Source organism: Plasmodium brasilianum, chromosome 2 (genome assembly GCF_023973825.1).
Source record: "Plasmodium brasilianum strain Bolivian I chromosome 2, whole genome shotgun sequence".
NCBI classification, from domain to species: Eukaryota; Apicomplexa; class Aconoidasida; order Haemosporida; family Plasmodiidae; genus Plasmodium; species Plasmodium brasilianum.
Window position 1 is genome coordinate 120565 of NC_090115.1, and position 27277 is coordinate 147841.

The 27277-nt window shown below is 22.8% G+C and overlaps 5 protein-coding genes across 5 annotated transcripts; 1 reads left to right on the plus strand and 4 right to left on the minus strand.

The window, feature by feature from the left end:
- Nucleotides 1-1703: 1703 nt before the first annotated feature.
- MKS88_000633 (tryptophan-rich protein) lies at nucleotides 1704-2671 on the plus strand (the record flags this gene model as incomplete). Its single annotated transcript, XM_067217533.1, has 2 exons — nucleotides 1704-1787; nucleotides 2018-2671. The coding sequence occupies 2 exons, from the start codon at nucleotides 1704-1706 to the stop codon at nucleotides 2669-2671; spliced, it is 738 nt and encodes a 245-aa protein (XP_067075419.1).
- A 9400-nt stretch (nucleotides 2672-12071) lies between these two features.
- On the minus strand, nucleotides 12072-12509 carry MKS88_000634 (lysophospholipase; the record flags this gene model as incomplete). The annotated part of the gene is made up of 1 exon (XM_067217544.1): nucleotides 12072-12509. The coding sequence occupies one exon, from the start codon at nucleotides 12507-12509 to the stop codon at nucleotides 12072-12074; it is 438 nt and encodes a 145-aa protein (XP_067075420.1).
- A 54-nt stretch (nucleotides 12510-12563) lies between these two features.
- Nucleotides 12564-13088, minus strand: MKS88_000635 (lysophospholipase; the record flags this gene model as incomplete). The annotated part of the gene is made up of 2 exons (XM_067217554.1): nucleotides 12564-12947; nucleotides 13032-13088. The coding sequence occupies 2 exons, from the start codon at nucleotides 13086-13088 to the stop codon at nucleotides 12564-12566; spliced, it is 441 nt and encodes a 146-aa protein (XP_067075421.1).
- Nucleotides 13089-17926: 4838 nt separating this feature from the next.
- Nucleotides 17927-19553, minus strand: MKS88_000636 (PIR protein; the record flags this gene model as incomplete). The annotated part of the gene is made up of 3 exons (XM_067217565.1): nucleotides 17927-18097; nucleotides 18465-19256; nucleotides 19341-19553. 3 exons carry the CDS (start codon nucleotides 19551-19553, stop codon nucleotides 17927-17929), a joined length of 1176 nt encoding a protein of 391 aa, XP_067075422.1.
- A 6328-nt stretch (nucleotides 19554-25881) lies between these two features.
- Nucleotides 25882-27229, minus strand: MKS88_000637 (PIR protein; the record flags this gene model as incomplete). The annotated part of the gene is made up of 3 exons (XM_067217576.1): nucleotides 25882-26064; nucleotides 26290-27042; nucleotides 27203-27229. 3 exons carry the CDS (start codon nucleotides 27227-27229, stop codon nucleotides 25882-25884), a joined length of 963 nt encoding a protein of 320 aa, XP_067075423.1.
- Between the last annotated feature and the right edge of the window lie 48 nt (nucleotides 27230-27277).

The window sequence follows — 27277 nt, forward strand, 5'->3', positions numbered from 1 at the left end:
TATGTATACTGTTCGTTGCCATTAACACATCATTTTTTAATCTATAATATATACATATATATATACATATAAATACAAAATTCATCTATGAATTATGGTTAATAATTTTTCTTTTTTCTCTAATTTTTTTACGTGTACAAAGTGAGCAATAATATAATATTCTTAAAAAAATTACATTATTACATTATTACATTATTAATTCCACAGCTTTTATTTATTCAATTAAATAAAATATATTATATTAAAAAGTAAGTACTTATCATCGTATTATTCTAACCAGAGTGTGTGCTAAAATTTATTAATGAAATCTTTCAAAAAACAATAAAAAAATGAAACTATTTTCTTTTTTCAAAAGTTCATTTTTATTAATAAATATTAAAACAATATAATATATAGTTTAAAAGAAAAAACAAAAAAAAAAAAAATAAATAATTTTATATAATTACCATTATTGTATTTTTTTGTGTATTTATTTTTAAATTCAACAAAACCATGCTTTATCTTATCAATCCTTTAAAAAAAAAGTTTACCTTTTTTTTTTTTTTTTTTTTTTCCTGGATCTTAATAAATATAATAAAAAAATTCTATTAACAAAGTATTAAAAAAAAAAAAAAAAAAAATATATTTTAATAAAATAATTAACCATGCTCTTTTTTTACAGCTTAAAAAAAAAGCCTTAAAAAAAAAAAAAATGGCTATACTTTTTTATTTACCTCGCTTTTTTCTATTTTAGCCCTTTACAGTATAACAGATCTAATAAAAAAAAATATAACAATCTATTTTTTAAACGTACAAATCAGTGCTTTTTTCATCCTTTTCAAATTATATATTTAAAATAATTTTTAATGTAAGTTTTATGGCATCGTTGTAAAACTCTAAACATAATCTTTTATATGTATTACTTCAATTATTCTTTATATTTATTTTCTTTAATAACGATTATGCATTTATTTAAAGTAAACTGAAGTATAATTTTTATTCAAAATATTAAATTAATTGTATAGAAAAAAAAAATATACTTTGTATAATAAATTCTTGCCAAATTATGATATAAATATCGTAACGCCATATATATTATATATGTATATATATATATTATTTGTAATCTTTATAATTCAAATTACGTAAGTATACGTGAATGGTAACTTCCCCACACCTTGCATATCCTATTTCAGAAAAACCTTTTTTAAAAATAAACAGTTAAGAATAAATTAAATATTTATAGGAATCCCTTTGTTGTTTCAAAAAGACATAAATAATTTATTTTAGTGTTTATATATATGCCTAAAAATTAATTTTTATACATATTAATGATGCCACCTACAAATTGGCTCACTATAAATATTTCTTTCTAATTTTTTTTTTTTAGTTATTATCTATTTTTATATAACTAGTATTCTTTTTTTTCTTTTTTTTCTACCTTTTTGTAAGAAAGAAAATAAGAAATATTTAACGTTAAAAATTTTTCAAAAGTAAATATTATTAAAAGATTTTAAATTTTATTAAGAATTTTAATTTATAATTTAATAAAAGTATATATTATTTTTTTTTATTTTTTAATTAAAATATAAAAAAAGGAATATAACATCAAATTAGAACGTAAATACTAGTATATAAGGTATATGTAATATATTGCTATTTAGAAGAATTATCTCTTTATCAAATCTAACATTAAAAAATAATCATTAATTTGTGTAAAGAAAATGAAAGAAATATTTATATTTTCGTGTTTAACATCAGTATTTGTTATCGTAATCCCTTCCTTTTTTTTAATTCATGATTCTGCAGTAAGATAAAAAAATACATAATAAAAGCATTCCATTTTTCTTAAATATTAATATTACTCCAAAAAATTGATTGTTGTGAGCAATGTTTCTAAGTAAACATTTATATATATATATATATATATATATATATATATATATATACATACGCGCACATACCTATATATATACACATATATACACATACACATATATATGTCTTTTCTTTTTTTTTTTTCTTAAATTTTACTTAGGCCGCTCATCAAGCGAGTTACCCCAATATACAGTGCCAAAATCCTAATGTTGCTCCCTTGGCACTTCCTCCGGCAATTTCTACACCATATCAGCCTGTTGAAGAGGAAAGGAATACAGATGAAATAGATCCGGATGAAGTGGAAAATTGGATGAATTCAATAGATACAATATGGAATCAGTATACAAAAGAATTGGGAGCTCAAGTAGAGCAATCTGAAAAAAGAAAAGAGCAAGAATGGAATGATTGGATATATAATTTGAAGGATCAGTGGAAGGACTTCAATAATTTTGTCGAACAAAAAAAAAAAAGGTGGATCCATAAAAAAGAACAAGATTGGAGTGCATGGATTAAGCAGATGGAAAATAAATGGATAACTTATAAAGAAAAAATGGATACAAGATTGAGACATGCATCCCAGGAAAGACCAATGACACAGTCGGAACTTAGGAATTTGGAAGATGATATTAAAGAAGAAGTAAAAAAAAGAATGATAAAAGATTATAAAAGATGGGTTAGTATAAGTGAAGCCAATTTATATAAGTGGATAAAGAAAGATTGGGAAAATGGAAAAAAAATAAATTGGATGAATGGAATAAAAAAGAGTGGAAAGTTAGCGAAGAAAATTATTGGGCAAATAAAGATAATCAGTTAATATGTGGAGATCAGTTTTATTTTTTAAAACGTAAGAAGAAAAATGCATGGGAAGAGAGAATTAAAAGAGAAAAGGAACAGTGGAACGCTTTAACAAGAAAGATTGAAGAAGGATATATAGATAAACCTCACAACGAATGGGAAGAATGGAAAAATTATAAAAGTACTTGGTATTTTAAATGGATGAAATATTTCCTTCAAAATTTTGTATATTCGAAGCCAATAAATCCGTATTTCTAAAAATGAAGATATTTAACATACATACATAAGTATTTATATATATATATATATATAATACATAAAATCCCCGCAAAATAAAAATAAAACTTCAAATAAACAAAAATTAGTAAAAATAAATCAATTACTTTTCCCGTACATTAATTTGTATCTATACAATGTTCTACAATGAGAGAATGGCTATAGTAGTCATCAGATAAAATAGAAAAGTTTATAATAAAGTGAAAACATCTTTATTCCCATTGCAGAATTGTTCAAAGGTATATTATGAGTATCATGTAAGTGGTAACAATATATTTAAGAGGAAGGAAAAAAAAAAAAAGAAGATCCCATAAAATAAATAAGAACAAACCAAAATAAACCATAATATAGTAAAATGAAAGTAAATAAAAGTGTAACCTAATATAATCAGCGAAATGACATAATAAAAAAATATCATGTATTCAGAAACACAAATAATTTGAAAATATAACATCCAAAATAACATCTTATATGGTACAAAAAAGATAATGAAAATTTGATTCTTATATTTATGTTTTCTGCATATAATTTTATATTCATATGCCTTTTTTTTTTTTTTTTTTTTTTTTTTTTTGTATTTTAGTGATTCTTAATTTTTTGTCCATTTTATGTCATTATATAATAAATTTTGATTAAAAGAAATTTTTGTTAATTGTTCATTTATTAGTAATTATTATCCTAGTTATTCTATTTATGTATACGCTTATATATACGTATATGTTATATACGTATTATCTTACATTATCATATCTTTCCTGAATTAATTATATAAACATTTGCTTTTTTTCGGACTCTTCCAATATGTTTTTAGTTAAACATCTGCTATGCATTTTTCTGATTTTGTTAAAATAAACCTACACATATTTAACTTGTATGAATAAGCTTTTTATATATATACTTGTCCAATTATGTTTAATTAGTAAATTTTACCATACCTTTAGTTTTTATTCCTTTTTTTTGTAAGGGTATTTATAAAATTGTAATTGAACTATTGACATAGCATATTCATGTTATTTAATGGTTAACCATGTTAATAATATATGTGCACCGTAAATATTATCAGATCATTTTGTGGTTACGGTGAGAAGGTATTCTTAATCTTCGTTCAAGCATATTTTTATGATTTCTATTTTTTTTTTCAATAGTAAATGGGTTTTCCAAAAATTATGTACTTATGCATATATAGATATATAAATGTTTGTACACATTGCCCATTATTACAATCGAGCTAATTTTATAATCAATTTTTGCACTTAATTTACTATAGTACTTATTCAACAGTTTCGATTACTTTTTTTTTTTTTTTTTCTCCTTCTTTAACTCTACTATTTAATCTAATATCTGTTGTACTCGGTTTACTGCTACTACGCTGTTCTAACTTTATTGATGATTACTATGTAACAGCTTATTATAATATTAAATTAGTATTAACACGAATTTCAAATCATTTTTTTTTTCCTTTTTTTTTTTTTTTCTTTTGGTTTTCACTTGAAAATAGAGAATTTTAATAAGAACCTAATTTTGTATATTCTTAAAAAATATGTTTTATAAAAATCTGACTTCAAGCAAAATATAAATACAATAATATAAGGCAGTATTATGATAAAATATATGTATTTTAAGGAGTATAAGTAAATGCAAATATACTCCACGAATACTAGACTCGTAAAATTATTACTTAATAAAATAGGTATTTTAGCGTTTAATTAATATGCCATCATCTTTACAACATTAATAAGGAATAAACAACTAATAACATGTACATATCAAATAAATTACCTATGCAAAAATAGATATAATTTATTATATTTAATAAAAAGAAACGCAGTATTTTGTATTTTTTTGCAAATTTTAAAATATCTCTTTTTGTACTGTTTTTATGGATAATTTGTAAAAAGAAATTTAACTAGATATTTACAGAAAATTGCGTTTAGAGACATGATATTAATTAAGAATTATTATACTATTACAAGGAAAACATGAATACTGGAATAAAATATGAGTTTAAATGAATTTCATACGCACAAAATTTATAATTATATACATTTTATATACAATGATAACTTTGAGTATTGTTCAGGTAATACATGGGTTAAATAAGGAGCAATAAGTAAACTCTATCGTTATATTTCAAATTTTTGAAAAAAAATATATAACCGAATAATAGGTGAATAGATCTTACTACTTATTTTTATCTGTTCAAATAAAATTATTTCTTCCTTATGTGCCTCGTAATAGAGGAAAAAAAAAAAGGAATGGTTTCGTTAAATATTCAATACAAGACCAAGTTTATCATCATCCGAATTGAATATACCAATACACAATATAATTAAAAGAAGTAAAAAAAAAAAAAAAAAAAGGAAAAATCATATTTTATTTAAAGGAGAAACATATAAGGAATAGATGCCTTTTTAAAAAAATATGTAAAAAATTTGTACTTTATACGGATCATAGATTGTAAAAAGTAGTGAAATTTCCTTCAAATATCTTACATTTATTATTCTATTTGAAAAGAGTTTAACTCAGGAATTCGACGAAATGGTACAGTGCAAAACTAATCGAAAGGGACTTAATAAATTTTTGCAAAAAAAAAAAAAAATTTCATTTTATATAGAGGACCTTAAAAGGTGCATATATATAATATATATATATATATATATATATATATATATATATGCATATGTTTGTGCTAAATTTTAAATAATTTATTTTACAAAAAAAGGGTGCATTAAATGGATGTTTCTTCTTGTAAAAAATATATAAGACCCTAAATGTGTTATAATTCGTTATAACTAATGTTTTATGTTTACCTTTTCTAAAAATAATTTGGTCACAGAGAACTATTAAAAATGGATGATATTATAAATGTGCATTTCACTTGTGCAAATAGGAATGGAAATTCTCAAAAGAGAAAATTTTTATATATATATATATTATAATATATATATATAATATTGCACAAAGAGTATGAAAATTTTTTTTTTTTTTTTTTTTTTTATTGAAGTTTCAATGAATATCACTAAGTTTTATATGTATCCTTATACATTGTTTATTAGCAACTGTAAAAGTTCCTAGTGCACTAATTTCTAATTATTAATTCCATATTACATTGAATTTTATTAGCTTCCTTCCACTTATTCCTTGATTATTTATATTTTAAAAAATTATATATAACTTAAATTAAGGCTAATACAAAAACTACCTCATTAGAATAGGGTAATTTTTAAAAATATATATTTTTTCCAGCTGTTATTTTTGCGTGCTAACGTACTATAACCCAATTAAAATTTTTTTTTTTTTTTAATTATTTCACGTTTATACCGAATTTATAGTATGTATCAGAAAAGTACAAACTTTTATAAACAATTTATTATATGTAATACATACATGCATATATAATATATATAATATTATATATATATATATATATTTATATACATACTTATATATATATCTATATATTTATTGTATACATATTTATAGTATACATTTTCAGAGACATGCTTTGCCATCCAAAAGTATTGAAAGAATAAGGATTTATGAATATAAACATTTTTATTTATTTTTTATGTCAAAATCCTAGTAAATATTAATTATTTTAATTAACGGAATTTTTATTCGAAGGAAATACCTTCTTAAATGCTTTTAAGTAATATGATGTTCCATCTATTACATTTTAATGTGCAATGATATATATATACATATATACGTAAGTACATATTTCCTTTAAATAAAATATTTGGCAGTATTCTGTTTATTTAGAAGATAGTGAAGAAGAATTATAAACTGGTATACACTATTGTATGTTAATTCAAATTTTTTATATTAGAAAGTAATTTTAATGTATTAGTGAAATTGTCATATGGAAGATACAACATTAAGAGCACATTCTTTTTTATTAAAATTTTTACACTTTCTCCTATGATATGGACATGAATATATCCTTACGGTGTAAGATAATTAATTTAAATATATATAAATCTTTACCGTCTCGTCAATGCATTTTTTTTTTTTTTTTTTTTTTTTTTTTTGAATAATGATAATATGGGTAACAACTAAATTTAATATTAACTCTTCTGAATCTTGAATATAATTTAAAGGACGTATGTAACAAGTATCTATTTACTTCTCTTTTTATAAATTAACCCGTTAAAAAAAAACAAAGGTTTTAATATACTATTAAGTGAAAGTCCAACAATAAAGAATGAACAACAAAAAAAAAAAATATTTAAAAAAAAATAAAAAAAGAGTAATAAAAATGTTGAAAAACAAATCATATTTCTCTCTCAAAAGTATATAAAATGAAATAGTACATAATACTAATTGGGGGAAAGAACTTAATAAGTTTTAATACAAAATGATAATTTAAAAAAAAAATATATATATTATATTATACTACTTAATAATGAAAATTTTGAAAAAAAAAAATTTATACGTCGAAAAATGATAATAATATTGATAAGATAACGAATTCGGCAAGTCTTAAAGGTAATTTCGAAAATAAATAAAGTTCAATAAAACAAAATATTAATTCTGAAAATTTAAAAGGTTGATTTAAAACTTGCTGAAAACATAATGAACTTATTTGATGATTTAAAAAAAAAAAAGAATAATACTGCAGAAAAAGTAGTTAATGCATTAAAATCTATGAATATTCTAAAGAAAGTCATGTAAATGCAGAAATATGCGAAGAAATACATTTTAATAAAATATATAACAAAATATAGAAACTATATTCTTGTCTCTATTTAAATATTTATGAAAAATTAATAAAATACTTAAAAGTTTCTACTAAATTAGCTAGTAAAATATGAATAAAACGATAATTTAAATGGAGAAATATTTAAAAAAAGGACAATATTCAAATGTGTTCTGTTTTCTTTATCCAAAATTGTAGTCAGTGCTATCTTATTATGTTAATTTTTGAACCCATAATATTTGTAATTCTACTTCCCTATCGGAATTGTACTTTCACTTTAAATTATACAACTGCAAACGTTTACATAAAGGTACCCAACTTTTTAAGTTCCTAAAAAATTGTAAGGAACTCTTAAATAATTAGCTAAATTGGGTTTTACATTTATTTGCACTATTTTGAATATGCTTCTGAAATTTTATCCACTCAGTAAGAAATACATGTATTCACACATATATATGTACGTATGATGTATATTTTTTTTTTTTTTTTTAACTCTTATAAAATCCTATCTATATAATATTGCACTCTCCCTAATATAAATATTCCATATTTGCATTTTGATTATTTACTTAAATTATTAATATATCATATTTATTCTAGGAAAATTTACCCCTTTTTCTTACATGAATTTATGATTCTAATTTTTTTCATATGTGTATGAAAGATATGCCAACATTTAAATAATACGTTTTTCATTTCAATGCATATATTTACTTTTCCACTATCCAATCTATAAAAAATATATTTAGCTATTCCAAATGTTATCATTTTATTTTATTTTGTTTTGTTTTATTCTTTTCTTTTCTGTATTTAATTATTTTTGAAATTTTTCTTTTATTATTAGTTACAATAAATAAAATTTTTCGCCTTATGCAGACCCTTATAGATAGAAGGTATGCCTATATACATATTTATACGTATGTATATATATATATATGGTGTGCTAATTAAAATGAGCCTTTTTGAAAAAAAAAAAAAAAAAATCAATTAATAGCATGTTTTTTGTGAAAAACAAATATAAGTGATATATATTATATACATCTATGGGTTTATGTTCACAAATGCATATGCATGTACGTATGTGTATGTAAGAAAACTCCTTTTTGCCTGCAGCAATTTCTTTTAGAAGACCTTTTATTCCGTTTAGCTGTACATGACCAAAAATTTCTCTGATAAACATAATAATCAATAGTGTTTATAAAATATTAATGGAAAAAAGGAATATATATATATAAGTTTTTCATAATATATAACTCCATTAAAATACGCAATCCTTCATTCTGTCATATAATGCCCGCACATAATATATTGAACACGTGTGATATTATTATACCCCCACGTAACAATGAATCTTAAAAAGTGCATAAATGCAGCGCATGAAATTTCCTAAATAATTAGTACGTTTAAACATCTAACTCATGTATGTTAAACGCAACGTGCTAATCGTTACAACGACATTAATTTATGGTCAATCTAAAATACTTAGGGTACTTTAGAATATATATATAATTCATTCACACATTTGTAATATGTTCTAATAAGCATAGAATGTTATACATAAAAAAAAAAAAAAAAAATGTATAATATTAACAATTTTAACATTTTTATATCAGCGGAACGTGTAGCCATTTTTCACTAAAATTTACAAAAATGCTCAAACTTTTTGAGTCCCTTGTTAAGAGAAAATAAAACAAGAATTTATCATATATATAAGAGCAATTAGATTGTATAAATAAAAATAGCCACTCTAATGTTATTAAAGTATGTACAAATATATATCAATCTAATAATTCATTTTAAAAAAATTCTTTATTAAAACTTTTATGTCTATCCACACAAAAATTCAGTAACAAAATGTTATACACTACATATCGTTTGAACGTTAATAAAATGCCAAATGAAGGACAAAAAATAAAAGAAAAAAAAGGAGCGACAAAACAGCAATTCTTTAGGTATATATATATATATATATATATATATATATATATATATTATATATATATATATATATATGTATATATATATATGTATATGTGACACCCCTCAAAAGAACCTTCAAGTGGTTATTACATATAACAGAACAGATGCGTATTAAAGGAATAAAAAGGATATATACAACAGTTTTATAATTAAAAATTTGTAAAAGGAGCTGTTATTAATACTTACTGTTAGAATATATATTAATCATGATTCTTCATTTTTGGTTACTTGTCTTCACTTATGTAATTATAACTAACCTTATGTTCATATAGCATCAAAACTACTTAATTCGTGAAAGTTTTTATCTGATATAAAATCTGAAATGTTCTCTAAAAAATCAGTGTCTCATAGTTCATATATGGCTGATTGTTATAATTTCCTATTGTCTCCCTTTTCCTTAAATAAAATACGGTACCATATTAATTAACTATTCAATTATATAAATATTAAGGAGTATTATATCTTTTGATTAACATTATAACACTTCGTAAGTATGTTTATAAGTTCAGATTAATATTTTTTTTTTTTTTTCTTCTTTTTTTTTTTTTATTTTTCCCATAACTATGAGAAGGATTGATATGCTTCTTTAATATATATTAAAAGAAAAAACATATATGTCGTAATCGTTCCTTAGTCGTTCATGAGCATATTTTATTCTAAGTTTAATTTTACTTTGTATTTAGTTCACTCTGCAAAAAAAAAAAAAAAAAATATTTCTGCAATGTGTGAACAACTTATCAAAATTATTCAAAACAACAACTATTCATCATGTCTTCCATTCCCCTCAGTTTAGCATATTTTATTTATAAAAATAAATATAAATATAGATATAATCAAAAATGCAATTAAAAATATAAATATAAATATAATTAAAAATACAATTAAAAATATAAATAAAAATATATATAATAATATAAATATACATTTTGGTTTATTTTGTAGATAAAATGGATATTATATGCCGATATAAAAACCAGAAAAAGCTTTAAAATTTACGTAAAAATTATGGGGAATTTTCACCTTCTTATTATGTATACAGATAGGAAATATTTTTAAATTCTTTTATTTTAAAATTTTCTGTAAGTTAACAAATTATTTTAATTCATAAATTTTTACGTCATTCCAAGTTCTCATTTTATTTTTTTTTTTTTCTATCACCCATATATACATATACATATATATATACATGTAGCATCAGTTCGTTACGTATAACAGTTTTCTAGTCCCCTTCTTTGACCACTTCACTACGTTAACATACGACGAAAATATAAAACATGTACAAGCACTATAAAAAAAGTGCTACTTAAATAATTTAAAAGGTGCCCCTGAAATATCAGACGCGAATTTTCTATCATAAACATGATAGCGTTGAATGCCCTTTTTAACAGCTCATTCAACGTTTTGAGGTTTGCATTTTTTTTTTTTTTTTTTTTTTTTTTCTCTATTTCATTGTTCTATTTAATAAAAAATAAAGGTAAAAATAATTTATCATGATATTAATCAGTAATGCATGCCATGGTTTTCTCTTGTTAACAAGTTCAAACTAGTAACTCTTATTTTACATACTTTTATACATAAAAAAAAAATGCAAAAGTAAACGAAACATTAAGCACTAAGCATTAAAAACGTAAAAAATTAAACTTTAAACATTAAGCATGTAAATATGTGTATATGTGTACATGTCCACGTTAAATGGTTAAATTAATATTAAGCAAAAATCACGTACACTTGTAGAAAGGTACATTTTACTGTATCCAAAAGGAAAAAAGAATGAAGCAAAATAAAAGAATGACGCAATGTAAAAAACGAATTAAAACATAAGAATGAAATAAAATTTATGAATGAAATAAAATTTATGAATGAAATAAAATATAACAATGAAATAAAATATGACAATGAAATAAAATATAACAATGAAATAAAATATGACAATGAAATAAAATATAACAATGAAATAAAATGAAAAAAAAATGATATGAAAATGATATGAAAATAAAGAAAAAGAAAGTAAAATGAAGAAAAAGAAAGTAAAATGAAGAAAAAGAAAGAAAAATGGCGTAAATTGGAGTATAATAAAGTAACTTAGCGTATAATAGAGTATAATAAAGCAAAATGTCGTAAAATGAAGCAGAATAAAACATTCGCAATTACAGTTACATAATGATATCACGCGTCATATTGACACAAACGTGCGGTATATAAAACAATCCAAAAGGTAAACACACACACACATATATATATATATATATATATATATGTGTTTGTATGTATATGTTGATATGTTCGTATGTGTGTACATATGAATATATACATGCACAGCATTTTATCAATTACAAAAAACGAAACAGTAAAAACGGGCCTTTTTGAAAAAGGAAAAAAAAAAAAAAAGGCCGTTGTTATTTATTTTTTTTTTTTAATTTTTCTCTCAAGAATTGGTAATTTCCTCTTTTGGTAAATTATAAATCTAATCAGTAATTTTATTTAAAACATTTTCGTTACTCAGTTCACTTGTTAAAATATGATCCATATCCTCTATTGTGTACAGTTCTTTATTTTTAAGTTTAAGTTTATCATAAAAAGATACAACAACTCCGTAATAACAAATGCAATCATTCCTTGAATGGATGAACAATATAGGAATATCTTTAGTAAAATGTTCCATATCTTTATTTAAATTTTTCATTGCTCTTAATATTTCGTATACAAATCTGCATGTTACCCCACCTTTAAATCTAAATTTATCATATTTACACATATCTATAATATGTGGAAAACTTGAATAGTGAATTTCGGATACAGAACGTATTGTTGAAAGAATGGACGAAATTATTCTTGTTACTGGCATATAAAATAATCCATATAAATAGGAACCTGGTGGTGCAATTTTCTTAAAGGAGGTCATTCCAGATAAAGATATACAACCCTTGATATTAAATTTTTTTATCTTATCTTCTCCTTATTTTCCTAATGATTGTTCTAATAATTGTAGTGTTCTAAGAACAATATTCCCACCCATTGAATGTCCAATTAGATATGTAGGAAGCATTTTCCCATTATTTATTTTATCTTCATTAGGAGAATCATTACTACTTGTTCTTGTCTTTTCACTTACACATACTGAGTCGTATATTTTATTTATATATTGTATAACATCATTTACTAAATTATCAAATTCTTTTATATTTACTTGTAAATTTTTCCATCCATCAGATTGCCCATGACCTTGTAAGTCTAATCCATATACTGAATATCCATTCTTATTAAAATGTTCTATCCAGCTATCTTTATATATATAGTAATTATCACCATCTACTAGTATGGCCTTATCATTACTTATAACCTGTACATTGTTTTTTAAAAATGTTAATCTTGCATATGATTATAAACCATGAACTAATATTATAATGCCTATAACATTTTTTACTAGCCATTCATATGCTCTTGGTAATAATCCATCCTTATTAAAAAACGAATCAAGCATGGGCTTTCCATCTAACCTAAACACTGATGATCATAATTCTTCATTATGTAACTTATATTCATTCATGATAATAAACGAAAGAAAAAAAATTAATACATATTACAGTTTTGTTTACAAAAGAAAAGAAGCAAAATGGTAATTATATTTACGTACATACACATATATAACGCCCACTTTTGTATATATTAATCTGTACATATTATATTATAAATATTATTCTGTGCATATTATATTATAAATATTATTTTGTAAATATTATTTAGCAAATGTTATTATGTAGATATTATTTTACGACATTAAAGAAAAAAAAAAAAAAAAAAAATGAACTCTTGATGTATTAACGATTACCTTTTTTTTTCTTTTTTATAATTTTAAAAATCTACAGAAAAATCAGAAAATACAAAAAAAATGTAAAATCGTATTACAAATAAATGTTAAAGCTAAATTAAATTTAGCTCGAAATATAATGGCTGAGAAATTAAGTAAATCAAAATTCATTGTAAAATGTACAAAAAAAAAATGCTAAGTTTTGGGTACGTTCTCATATATATACATACATATATGTATATATGTGTGTGTATATGTGTGTACATATATATATATATATATATATATATATATATGTATGTACGTATCCGTGTATGAGTACGTGCATATTTAGGTACATACGTACGCACGTCTGTACTTACGTACTTCTTCATTGATTAAATACAAATAAATTTTTAATATTCCTTTTCCTTAACTCGGAATAAATTATAAAAATTAAGCATATTAAAAAATAATTTATCTCTTTTCATGCGTATTTAAAATGAAGTTTAACATAAGTAACATTTTTTTTTTTTTTTCCATAAAATCGTTCCTCTTTTAGATTTAATTTTAAGTAGAAACATAATTATATTTCAATAAATACATTTTATATGTGCTGAACCTTTCTACATTTCTATACTAAATCGTACTTGCGTTCTTTTCTTTTTTTTGTAAATTAAAAATTATGAATTTTAAATAAAAATTTTATAATTAAAGCAAATAAGAGATCTTCTAGCTCTTTTTTTTTTTTTTTTTTTTTTTTTGAAAACAGCATTTCTTTTGCGTTCTAATATGCTCATATACGTAGGTATTCATGTTTAGGTATGTTATGACAAAAGCACTAATTTAAGCCTGTAGTTATAGTGGTAGAATTAGTGTCTTAATAAAAAACTAAATTGCATCCTTGAACCTGCGTCTGTTCAGCGGTAAAACTCTTAAAGTAAAGAGGTGAAATTTTTAACCATTAATTATAATCATATTTTTATAAAATATATATATATATATATATATATACTATTTTACGAATCAATTAAAATCCTCGAAAATTACCATACTATATGTTTCTTAAAACATCAGAAAAAAAAAAAAAAAATTTCATTTCATTTATGTTTATTCATGTTGATATGCTTTTATAATACAGTAGCAGGAAGGAAAAAATTATTGACAATTATTTTTCAAAAATTAATGTCTTAATTTTTTTGAGAAAATAAATTAGCTCTTACATAAATAATATACCCTAATTTCTGATCATCTGAATTTAAGACGAATTAATATAACGTCAATCATATATTAACAAAAAAAAAAAAAAAAAAAAAAAAAAAAAAAAAAAATGTAATATTTAGGTATATTTAATTTCTCTGTTGCATTTAATTTTTAATTTTGTTGTCCTCCTCATTTCTTTTCTTTTGGTATACATATTTTATTAGCTACTTAAATGCACAAATGAAAAGCATTCTCTGTAGTATAATTTTTTTTATAAAAGCATAACATCCCATTCATACAAGTAGGTGTAAAGATGTTTTAAATATGGTGCGTTATAAAAAAATATGCACGCAATATTTTTACATATGATTAGAGTTCAACAAATTGTGAAAACGTTATACACCTTAGTTATTAAATTATTCAAATACTTTTAATATAATTTATTAAGAGATATGCAATTTTTTTAAAATAAAATATTAACCGGTTAATGCATTTCAGCAAAATATACACAACATAGTAAGAATGTAATTTGCTATATATTCGTACGTACGCTTATATTTGCACGTGTAAGTACATACTCCCATTACGGCTGTATATTTGTAATCAAGAAGTATATATTTTTTTATGCACATGTATATATATATATATATATATATATATATATATATATGTATGTATGTATATATATTAATTACAAACTTGTACAAAGCTTAGAAAGAGTGCGCTAAATAATTTTGCTCTTCAAATGAAATGATGGCACATTCATTCGGCAATATTACATAGAGTTAGTGAAAAATAATGTGCACCTTGTCAAATTGCTTGGCATCTCCGTTAAAATTTTCATTTAATTTGTTCAGATCATGTGATATAATTTTTAAAAAAATAATTACAAAAACAAATATATCTTTTTATATAAATAGCAATTGTATAATTGAAAATTTTGGTATATGTACTACTATGAATAAATCAAAATTATCAAATATATTTTTTTTTTTTTTTAAATCGTTCTCAATTCTCATTTCTCATTTCTCAGTTCTCAATTCTCATTTCTCAGTTCTCAATTCTCATTTCTCATACATAAAAGGATACCAATTATTTATATGACAGCGAAAATTATATTATATGTACCGTACTGAAAATAGCATATATACCGTTTTGAAAATAGTATATTTACCTTATTGAAACCTCATCAAAATAGTGGTTTTCCATTTTTATGCATAAATGAACTTGAATATATTTTGTAAATGTTTTAATGTAATATGCGCAGGATACTATAAAACTTACAACTTTAACTAATAATTTTATATTCCTTGGTAAGGTGAGCCTGCTTTATTTTTTTTTTTTTTTTCTATTTAAAAGTATATATATCTTTGTATATGTACCCTTATGTCATATAATGTAAAAAACTAATAAGTCCACTTACTTTTACCATGCTAGTTAATATCCGAAGCATAAATTTTTTCAATCGTGTATACTTATATATATATATATACCTGTATATACATATATACATATGGGTATATTATATCTTTGTTTACTTTTTCCCTAACTGGTGTATAGTGCTTTACTTCGTTTATGTTTATCAGTGAAAACGAAAGTAGTAAAAATGCTTATGTATCCTAAATATTAATCATTTTGCCATAAACTTGGGTGACAATATATTTTTTTTTTTTTTTTTTTTTTCCCACCCCGTATGTATACAATAATACATACATATTTGGAATTACGCCAAAAGGTAAAATACTAAAATATGATTATATATATTTTTCTTAAAAACAAAGAATTTTGTAAAAACTTATAAACTTTTATTCTTCTTAACATTCTTAAATAGATATTTTGTATAAATTATTAATTTTATTATTTAAAATGTATATGCTTGGATTGTTATCCCTAATCATGGTATCCATATATTAATTTTGTTAACAGAAATAGAAAAAAATTTACGAAATAAGAATGAATTGTTCATCAGTAAAAATGTATGAAGTGTTATTGTGCAAAATAGAAAGGCACGTTTCAGTTAAAAAAATAAAAATGAAAAATACAAGGAAAATATAAGGTGTATTATATGAGATAAACGATATAAGATGTATGATATATGATATGTGATGTACGATATAAGATAAATGATAATAAAAGATAAAAGAGTAAAACAAATATTCCACACACATAGTAAAAAGGTAAAGCTGCGCAAAGTTATTCAGTATTCTTGATTTTTTAATGAGCGCTAAAAGGAAATGCCACTATGGCTAATAAATGTACTTTCTTATATTTTATTCTCGTTCCTTTATCGTACGCCATTAAAATAACAAAACAAATAAATATGTATCTATATCTGTGTCTATATATATATGTATATATATATATATAGATATAGATATAGATATAGATAGATAGATATACGTATACATGTACGTATACATATATATATAACGGATAATGGATTAATTTGTTGTGCAAAAAAAAATAAAAAGCATAAAAATTTTAATTTATTTAAATTAGACACAAAAATAAGTGAACAAAAACAAAAAAGAGATATATTGAATAATATTTTGACTTAATATGTCCGTGCTACGTAATAACTAATAATTTAACTATATTTTTATCAGATTTTTCTACATGCCATTTTTATGTATATTTTTTTTTTATTTAATATTCTTTACATTCTTCTGTTCCAACATGCGCTTTAATACAGTTTGGACAAGCATCTGACGTATAAGAAAGGACCAACACATGTGTAAGGTTTTGATCCGCATATTTAGTATCATAGTAAATACTTATTCCGTGGGTAGAAAACCTCCCTTTAGTATTTACTTTATGCATAGGTTATAGATTTCCTTTTATGTTAACGCATAAGCGCATTTTTACTGTAATGTAGTTACAAAGGCGTTTGTCATTTTGGTATATATTTCTTTTACATTTGCAGCAACAGTGATATGCCAATTACATATGTATGTGTTTATACATATATATATATACATTTATTATTATCATATTCACATATCGAAATAGTATTTTAATTTTTTTCCCCTATGTATCCAAGTTCCATCTTTAATATGCTGCATATTCTTAACGTGTTTAGGTTTATAAATAGTACATTATTATTAACCCCCTCTCCCTTTTTTTTTTTTTCTCATTTCCCTTATTTCTTATTTAATAAAATGCTGCTCATTCTATCTATGCCTCATGTTGTACTAGCAGCACAAGGCGGATTATTATTATTCCGTCTTCCACGTATAATATGTATGTATGTATATATTACATACGTATGTATTATATTGCATATATATATATAATATATATATGTATGTGTGTATGTATGCATGTACGAATTATCTGCTTTCCATATAATTCGAGCTCGAAACACTTGGGATGCTCAAGTATGAATCCGCAAAATCAGTGTTTCCTTCATTCACTTGTTCATGAATTTGTTTTTGTATGTTTCTCCACAGTTTTCTTGTTTTTCTCTTTCGAGGTTGAACTAGGGATCCCAAAGGGGTAAACTAATATTAAGAAAAAATATAAACAGAATTAAAATTATTAAAATGAAATGAAATAAAATGAAATGAAGTAAAATAAAATGAAGTAAAATAAAATGAAGTAAAATGAAATGAAGTAAAATAAAATGAAGTAAAATAAAATGAAGTAAAATAAAATGAAGTAAAATAAAATGAAGTAATATAAAATAATGATATATGGGTAATATACGTATGTATGGTTGTATGTATGGTCGCATGTATGGTCGCAGACGTGATAGTGTGCAAATAGCAAAATTAGGGCCAACTCAGGGCAATGAATTCCCTCATGTTGAATTATAAAAATAATTTTACAGGAGTTAACAAATTTTATAAATGTAGAATTTTTACTAACCTTATACAAAATGAACATAATTAAAAATATTCCAAACATGGTCAAAAGAACAATTCTTGTATTATCGAATCCTGACAATTTTCGTATCCCAAATACGTAATTATACAAATATGTATAATCATTCCTTGAGCACTTCACTAGATCGTCAATTGAGGCTTGTTTAGAAGTAACCATTCCTAAACTTTTTAAATCATCATACAATATATTTTTATATGATTCAAAAAAGTTATCTGCTTCCATACATATGGGATTTCCATCAAATTGACGAGGAGAATCACCATCACATGTTGTATATTTATACTTTCTATATATTTGAAGACATTCATTGATAAAATTACAATATTTATTTCTGTCTGAGCTATCTACATCTAATATTTTTTTATCAATATTTCCAACATTTTTAGTAAAATAATATAATTTCGTTAAATCGCTTAATTCAACATTGCTCATATAGGAGGCTTTAAATTCATCAAATTTTTTAGAAATATTAGCTGTAATATATTCTCCAAATTTTGTTATCAAATCTCTCATAGCAACAGAAGAAAAATCTATTCCACGTTTATTTTGAGGAAACCATTCCTTAAAGTTATTCCAAATCGATTGAGGATCGCCATCTAAGACACCCCCTTCAATTACATTATCCATAATACTAAATAAATCAATGCAATTTTTTTTTTCATAATATGAAGAGTTTTCACTAAGATTACTACATAAATTTTCATAATAACTCTTCTCATGATATCCTCCAAAATTTGTAAATTCATACGGTGGCTTATTTTCCAAAAAGTTATACTAAAAAAGTAAAAGAAAATAAAATGAATAAATTTTATTTATGATCGATTATTAAGTGAACATTGTAAATGTTGCAAATGTTACAAATGTTGCAAATGTTGCAAATGTTGCAAATGTTGCAAATGTTGCAAATGTTACAAATGTTACAAATGTTACAAATGTTACAAATGTTACAAATGTTGCAAATGTTGCAAATGTTGCAAATGTTGCAAATGTTGCAAATGTTGCAAATGTTGCAAATGTTGCAAATGTTGCAAATGTTGCAAATGTTGCAAATGTTGCAAATATTGTAAACATCGCAAATGTTGCAAATATTGTAAACACTCTGATTAGTGTTGTCTTAAATTGTCAAGGTCTAAGCAGCTACTAAAAAAGCTAGCGACAAATAGTGATTTTAGTATATACATATATATATCTATATATATATAGTTAAATTGTACCTCCGATCCCAATTCTGCAAGAGACATGTTGTTTCTGGATAATTTAGGTAAAATGAAATTAAATAATGATAAAATGTCTATATAATAATTGTCTATTATATCATAGATACTTTATATATTAACAAATAGAATAATCTATTGACTTATGTATGTACGTATGTATGTATGTATATATATATATATAATATATATATTTATACTCATTCATTTTTTATGTTTTTTCACTAATTTTAGCATAAAAATATCCCAAAGAAAGAATTAATAATTCTTAGTTATTTATAGGAAAGAACACAACTAAAATAGCACTACATTAATATAACCCTAATATAAAGTAAACCCACTTTTAATTATAAAAAAAATATGTTATTATGTAATATGTATTCTATCCTTATATGTTCCTATATGCAACTATATATATTATACTATATATTATGATATATACTATAATATTTTATTTTATTATTTTATTTTATTTTACTAAGATGTTCCATTCAAATAGACAATTTATTTTATATGTCTAACGTCCAAAATAGTATTGGTCTTCATATTCATCGAAGAACTATTTTATCTTATTTTTTGACCATTATCTAATTTATCCTTAAAAATAAGGTTTACAGAAAAAATATTGCGCATGTAAGAAACAAAAAATATATATTGTATACTCTTTCTATTTAATAATTATTTAATAGTTAATAATTATTTAATGGTTAATATTTATTTAATAATAATTATTTAATATAAAATTTATTATAACATACAAGATAATAACTCCTTAATAAAAGGTATTCTTATCATTACATAATAATAATTATTCTATAACGTTGTTCTAACCCCATAATAGTATCAGGTAAAATCCATGCATATGCAAATATTAATATTTACGTAAAAAAAAAAAAAAAAAAAAAAATACATAACACAAATGACACTTTTCTAATTATATAAAAAAAATATTATCACATAAATAGACATTTTTTATTATTATAATAATCCATTTAGTTTTAAAATATTAAAAAAAATAGTTGTACAATTTTTAAATATAATAAGCCCCGTTGTCATTTTTTTTTTTTATTTTATATACCATATATATATATATATATATATATATATATTATATATATTTATATATATATATTATATATATGTTGTGTTTATCGCCCATTATTCGCATTTACTGATTTATTTGAACAGTAAAAAAGTAAGGAAACAATTTATTATCATGTTATAACGAAATTTATGTCGAATTAAAAAAAAAAAAAATTGGGGAAAAATTGCGGACAATTATTTTATGGATAATAATTTTAAAAATGAGGGGGAGAAAATATGTTTTCTATATTTCTGTGGACATATAAAATAAAAATATTTTGTATGCAAATTTTAATTAAAAAAAAATTAATATAATTTTATATAAAAAAAATTAATTTATTTTATATTATATAAAAAATGTATTATTATTTATAATATATTTTTTTATTTCTTTTTCAAGTATATAATTATGAAATATAATATTAAGCCAAAAAAAAATAATGCATCAAAATTTTGAATTTTCCTATATTATGATATAACAAAAATACGTATTTCGTCCTCCATTTTTATTAGAATTCTAATAAATAAAGGTATTACATTTTTAGAGAAAAAAAAAAAAAAAAAGTGTTAAAACAATTCCCTTTCATTTTTTTTCCTGTTTTACAAGTAAATATTACGCAATAATGATACAAGGAAGTATCAATAAGTATATATATATATTTATTATGTATGTATGTATGCATGTATCGCCTTAATAAGTCCATTTAATACCTTAAAAGGGTTAAACATGTCTGACAAAAATATTTCCAAAAGAATTGCTATTCTTTTTTATATGGTCATGAGAACTTTTCATTTCTTGAAGTACAACACGGAGATTCAAAAAAATAATACATTACATTTTTTTTTTTTTAGTTAAATTTTATGTTCCGGGTTTGGAAAATAATCCATTTTATCCTATTTAACTGTAATGAAAATATATGTTGTATATATTTTGTATTATATATGTATGTACATATATATATATATATCATATACATTTTTATCATAATAATATAGCTTATCATTTATCCCATTTTTACTTTTAAAAAAGGCTTAGTTGTAAGAGTACTAAAGTAGTGCGTTAAAAGCGTATTTTCCACATTTGCTAAAAAAAAATTTTATACTAATAAGTATTTTAAAATATTGCCCAAAAATATTGTGTAAATGCATAAAAGCACATATGCATAGAAGCATAGATGCACAAAAGCGTAAATACATAAAAATATAAAAGCATAAACAAATTCAATAGTATACATATCAGTAATATATTCTGAGTTAACGTACTATTTCTAATTTTTATAAATAATGACTTGCACATTTTGAGAGGGAAAACTAATTACCATTTTAGCATATGCCATTTTTCATTATCGGAACTGTAATGTCTTCTGATGAAAATTAACGAAATATCGAAACGGTTTTAAATCGTTTCTTATTTTACTTGTTTTACTTATTTTACTTATTTTACTTATTTTCCTCATTTTATTTTATTAAAATTTTAATTTGATTTGATTTGACTTAATTTGATTTGATTTGACTTAATTTGATTTAATTTGATTTGTTTTGTTTTTCGTTGAAATTTTCGAGACAATTGTTTTCACCTGAACTGATTAAAGGGCATGAGTAGGCATTTATATTAATACTCATTCTTTTAAAAGTTTCGTCTTTTTAATTATTTTTAAATTTACCAAAAGTTTATTATAACTTAAATTTTGAATATATTAACTTTTGTTCACTTAATTTGTACTTGTATAAACGACCAATTTGTGCTTCAAATTTGAGCCTTAGACTTTTTCTGTTTTCCCTTCTTTTTACTATGAACAAAATTTAGGCTTATATTCATACTGCGGTACATTAATAAGAAGTATAATAAAACTCGTAATTTTTTTTAACAATTCTTTGAATATTTTTATTGCATATTTCGTTCATTTTCGTTTTCCAACGGTCATCATAAATATTGTTTTGAAAAAAATTCAAATATTATAATTTTACGAAAATGAAAATTTCGTATCCTTTTAAAAATCATAATACTGGACGACCATAATATATGAACAGTTCAGGTTGCCTTATATCCAAAAAGAGGATGTCACTATTAATTTAACTGAACAGCATAGTCATAATATTTTCATATTATTTTCGTACGTCCTTACTATTTTCTTACTTATTATTTTCGTACGTCCTTACTATTTTCTTACTTATTATTTTCGTACGTCCTTACTATTTTCTTACTTATTATTTTCGTACGTCCTTACTATTTTCTTACTTATTATTTTCGTACGTCCTTACTATTTTCTTACTTATTATTTTCGTACGTCCTTACTATTTTCTTACTTATTATTTCCGTACTAATTATTTCCGTACTAATTATTTCCGTACTTATTATTTCCGTACTTATTATTTCCGTACTTATTATTTCCGTACTAATTATTTCCGTACTTATTATTTCCGTACTTATTATTTCCGTACTTAATATTTCCGTACTTAATATATCCCTACTTTCTTATTATTTGCGTACTTACTATTTCCTTAACCTCTTTGTAATTCTTGCCTATGCATTATGCCATGGCCTCAAATATTTTGATGAGTATCCATTTTTTTACAATTATTTACAAATGCACGTTCAGAATAGCTTTAATGGATTTTAATAAATTATCCTTCAATATAATAGTTTAGTTAATATCGTTTTATTATATGTATGACTTTATGCCAATTTCTTAACAGAGCGTAATATAGGACTATATATGCATAAGACAGTATGATCAATCAAATACAGGTAAATCTTCGTAGTATATACTATATACCTATTTTGTTTAAGATAAACAAAAATATGTCAAAGTTTATAATTTTAATAAATAATTTTTTATAACTGATAAATATATATTTAAAATTAAATTTTATTTTTAAGTTTATATTATGTTCCAAAATAAAAAAAAAAAAAAAATCATTAAAAAAAAATTTAGAACCTTATAACATAAAGAAATATTAAAGTTAAACTACTCCAGCCAAATTAAACATAATAAAATCGTAATAAAATGTACTAAAATGTACTTAAATGTACTAAAAAAATATATGTACATATACATAAACAAGAAAATTTTCAACAGTGAATTATGCATATTTTAACTACAATATTAGTTATTGAATGAACATGTATAGGTCTATAACAAAAAACATATATAACATAAGTATATATTACAGTACAAACACAAAACTAACAGGTACGCATCAAACTTTAGTAGGAACACATAATGCTGCATTTCATTAATAAACACAAATATAGTTGATCTTAAAAATGTTTTAAACGAACATACGTAAAGAAAAGTGTATGAAACAAATTAGACCGTCTTGACTATATAAATACAAAAAATAAATTCATAAAAAGTAGGTATGCATATATATATATATAGCTACTTATAGTGACGAGGTTATTAAAAAATGATAAATAAATTATTTTTAGTATATGAAAATTCTTACACATTTAATAATATGTTGTTTTTAAACAAATATAATTATATTCATCCGAATTGAAATAAGTTAAAAAAAAAAAAAAAAATGAAAATGAAAATGAAAACGAAAATGAAAACAAAAACAAAAAAATATAAACGAATTTTCGAATTTTCTCAAAAATATTTAATTCATTCGTATGAGTTGTTATTTAATAAATGACTCACATTAGGTTCATCTTTGTTAAATTGTCCTCCCATCTTAATATATATTTATAATTACCTACATATTGTCCATTATAATATTATAAATTTTAATGTTTTTCCCTATGTATAACAATTATTCGAAAAGCTAATAGTACTTCACAAGAATATAATTATATATATATATATATGTACATCAATATATATATTCATGCTGTTGTAGAAGTACCATATATAATGTTTCTTTTCTGTCCAATTTTTCATGCACAATTTTAAAATTTTTACATTTTAATCTTACACTAATTTTTTCCCCCCATTTAGGTAACCTATACTGGCTATACCATCCTATATATATGCACCATTTCAATAATATCAATAATTTCGATCATATCTATAATTGTGTTATTTGTATTGCTTGGCATATAAGCATGTAGTGATAACCGAACAATACCAATAATTATTAGGATTATATCTATTCCAACTGATTAAATATTTATGTAGCTGTTCAACCTAGCACCTTTAATATTTACTATAGAAAAAAGTACAAATATTTTAAATAAATATACCCTTATATTTACATATTTGCACATTTACATATATTTACATATTTACATATTTACATATATATATATATATATATATATAAAAAAAGATACTTCATCTTGTATATATGGTGCATCCACACGTTTGCTTCTTAATGGAAAGACTTTCACCTATACCATGGTGAAGTACTGGTATTTCTATATTCGTATTTGTTTGTTTGTTTTTTCTAAAACAATATACATTACAAAATAAATTAATATATTACCGTGGCACTCATTTTGAAATACAATTAACGCCTTATTAATCCATCATTTTTTATTACCATATTACATAATGTACAAGTATTAGTAAAATAAAGTCTTCATCAAATATATCAACATATTTGGAGTTGGTAACCCTAACTAATATTTGTACATAATGAATAACTTTACCGTATTTTTTTACCACTGTAATATGTGCTATATATTTTTTGTCTACTTTTGCCAATAATTATTAGTATATATGTAAATTATATATTATACCATATTACTTAAATGTCAAATATACTTAACTGGTATTACCTATTTTGTCGTGCATGCATCTTCATCATTCAGTCAGTACGAAGCAAATACATATTATATATATCATTATTTCTATATATCTATATTTCGCAGTATACCCTCTCACATCTTGCATTTTTCTATATACCAAAAATTAACCTTTATACTGTTGTTTCTCTTTTATTCAACATAATGATATAGTTAACCGTAGTATCTTCATCCCCCCTAGATATTTCAGCACTTGCCTTATCTTTTAATGATCTACATTATATCATGCCATCCCATTGCTTCATCATTTTTGGTTTATATGCACAAATGGAAATACATTGAACATTAAACTTACATAAATGTATATATTTTATGCATGTATGCATGTATATATATATACATATATGTGTTAATAAAGACTCTGTGAAGAAGATGAAGAAGTATAATCCATATAATTTGGTATATGCCTAGCACTTTCCTCACTTTGACTATCATCATTAATAAATTTATTTTCAGCATTTCTTTCTATGTTCCTCCAAATTCTTCTTGTTCTTCGATATTGCGGATTTATATAAGAACTCAAAGGAGTAAACTGATATTAAGACAAAAAATGAAAAAAAAAAAAAAAAAAAAAGATATATATACGTACTCACGTATGTATGTTCTCATGTATACTGATAACTGAAGACAAAACAAAACATGCTAATGGTTTATACAAATTGTTCCGAAATAATCATATTAGTAAACTATTTTTACTAACCTTATATAAAAAGAAAAGAATCAAAAAAACTCCAAAAATGGAAAAAACTGTTATTACTCCTTTTCCTGTTTTTGTTAATTCTGAACTACTTCTAAAAAAACTATGAAAATTATTTCTAAATGGGTCTTCTGATGAGCACAATATTGCATCAGTAATTGAATGCTTCGGTTCAAGTTTATCTAAGTTTTGCAAATATTTTATATGGAGGTATAGTTTCTCTCCATATTGTGCCAAAAAATTTTTTACTTCTATACATATGGTGCTACCACTAGATTTATCATTTATATTATAATTCGAGCATTTACCATTTTGATATTTTCTTACTATTTCAAGACAATGATTAATAAACCAACAACATATATTATTATTTTTATCATGTGCGTTACTAATCATTCTATTAATATTTCCAAGGTTTTCCACAAAATAATACAACATCATTGTGTCTATAACTTCTTCTTCCGTCCCATTTAAATTCTTATATTTATTAAAATTTTTCACATAATTTTCTTCAACAATTTTTCCAAAAGTATCTATGAAATTGTCCATTGCAGTGGAAGAATAAACCTTGTTCTCCGGTTTATATGAAATAACATTTCTAAAACTATTCCAGATATTGCTAAATTTACCATGTGATAAATCTAAAATGTTCTCTAAGTTATCTAAAATAGTATGTAACTTAACGCAATTCTCTTTACTTTTGTGCAGCCCAAATCCATTGATATTAATACATTCTGTTGTTCTATAAGCATCATTAACAATCCCTCGCAAACTGTCAAAATTATATTCGGGCCAATTTTCCAAAAAATATAACTAAAAAGTGAGAAGGAGGAAATATAAAAATATAGAAATATATAAGGTATAACATTAACACTCATTTAGTAGAAAGAATCCTTTCATTGTATATAAGGAACAATGGATAATATATTTTAAAATAATTGTAGCACAAATTAATTTTGGGAAATTAACATACCTGACGTTTTATTTGTTTTACGGACATTTTATATTTCCATAGATGCAAATAAAACAAAAAAAGTATTTTGTGTTC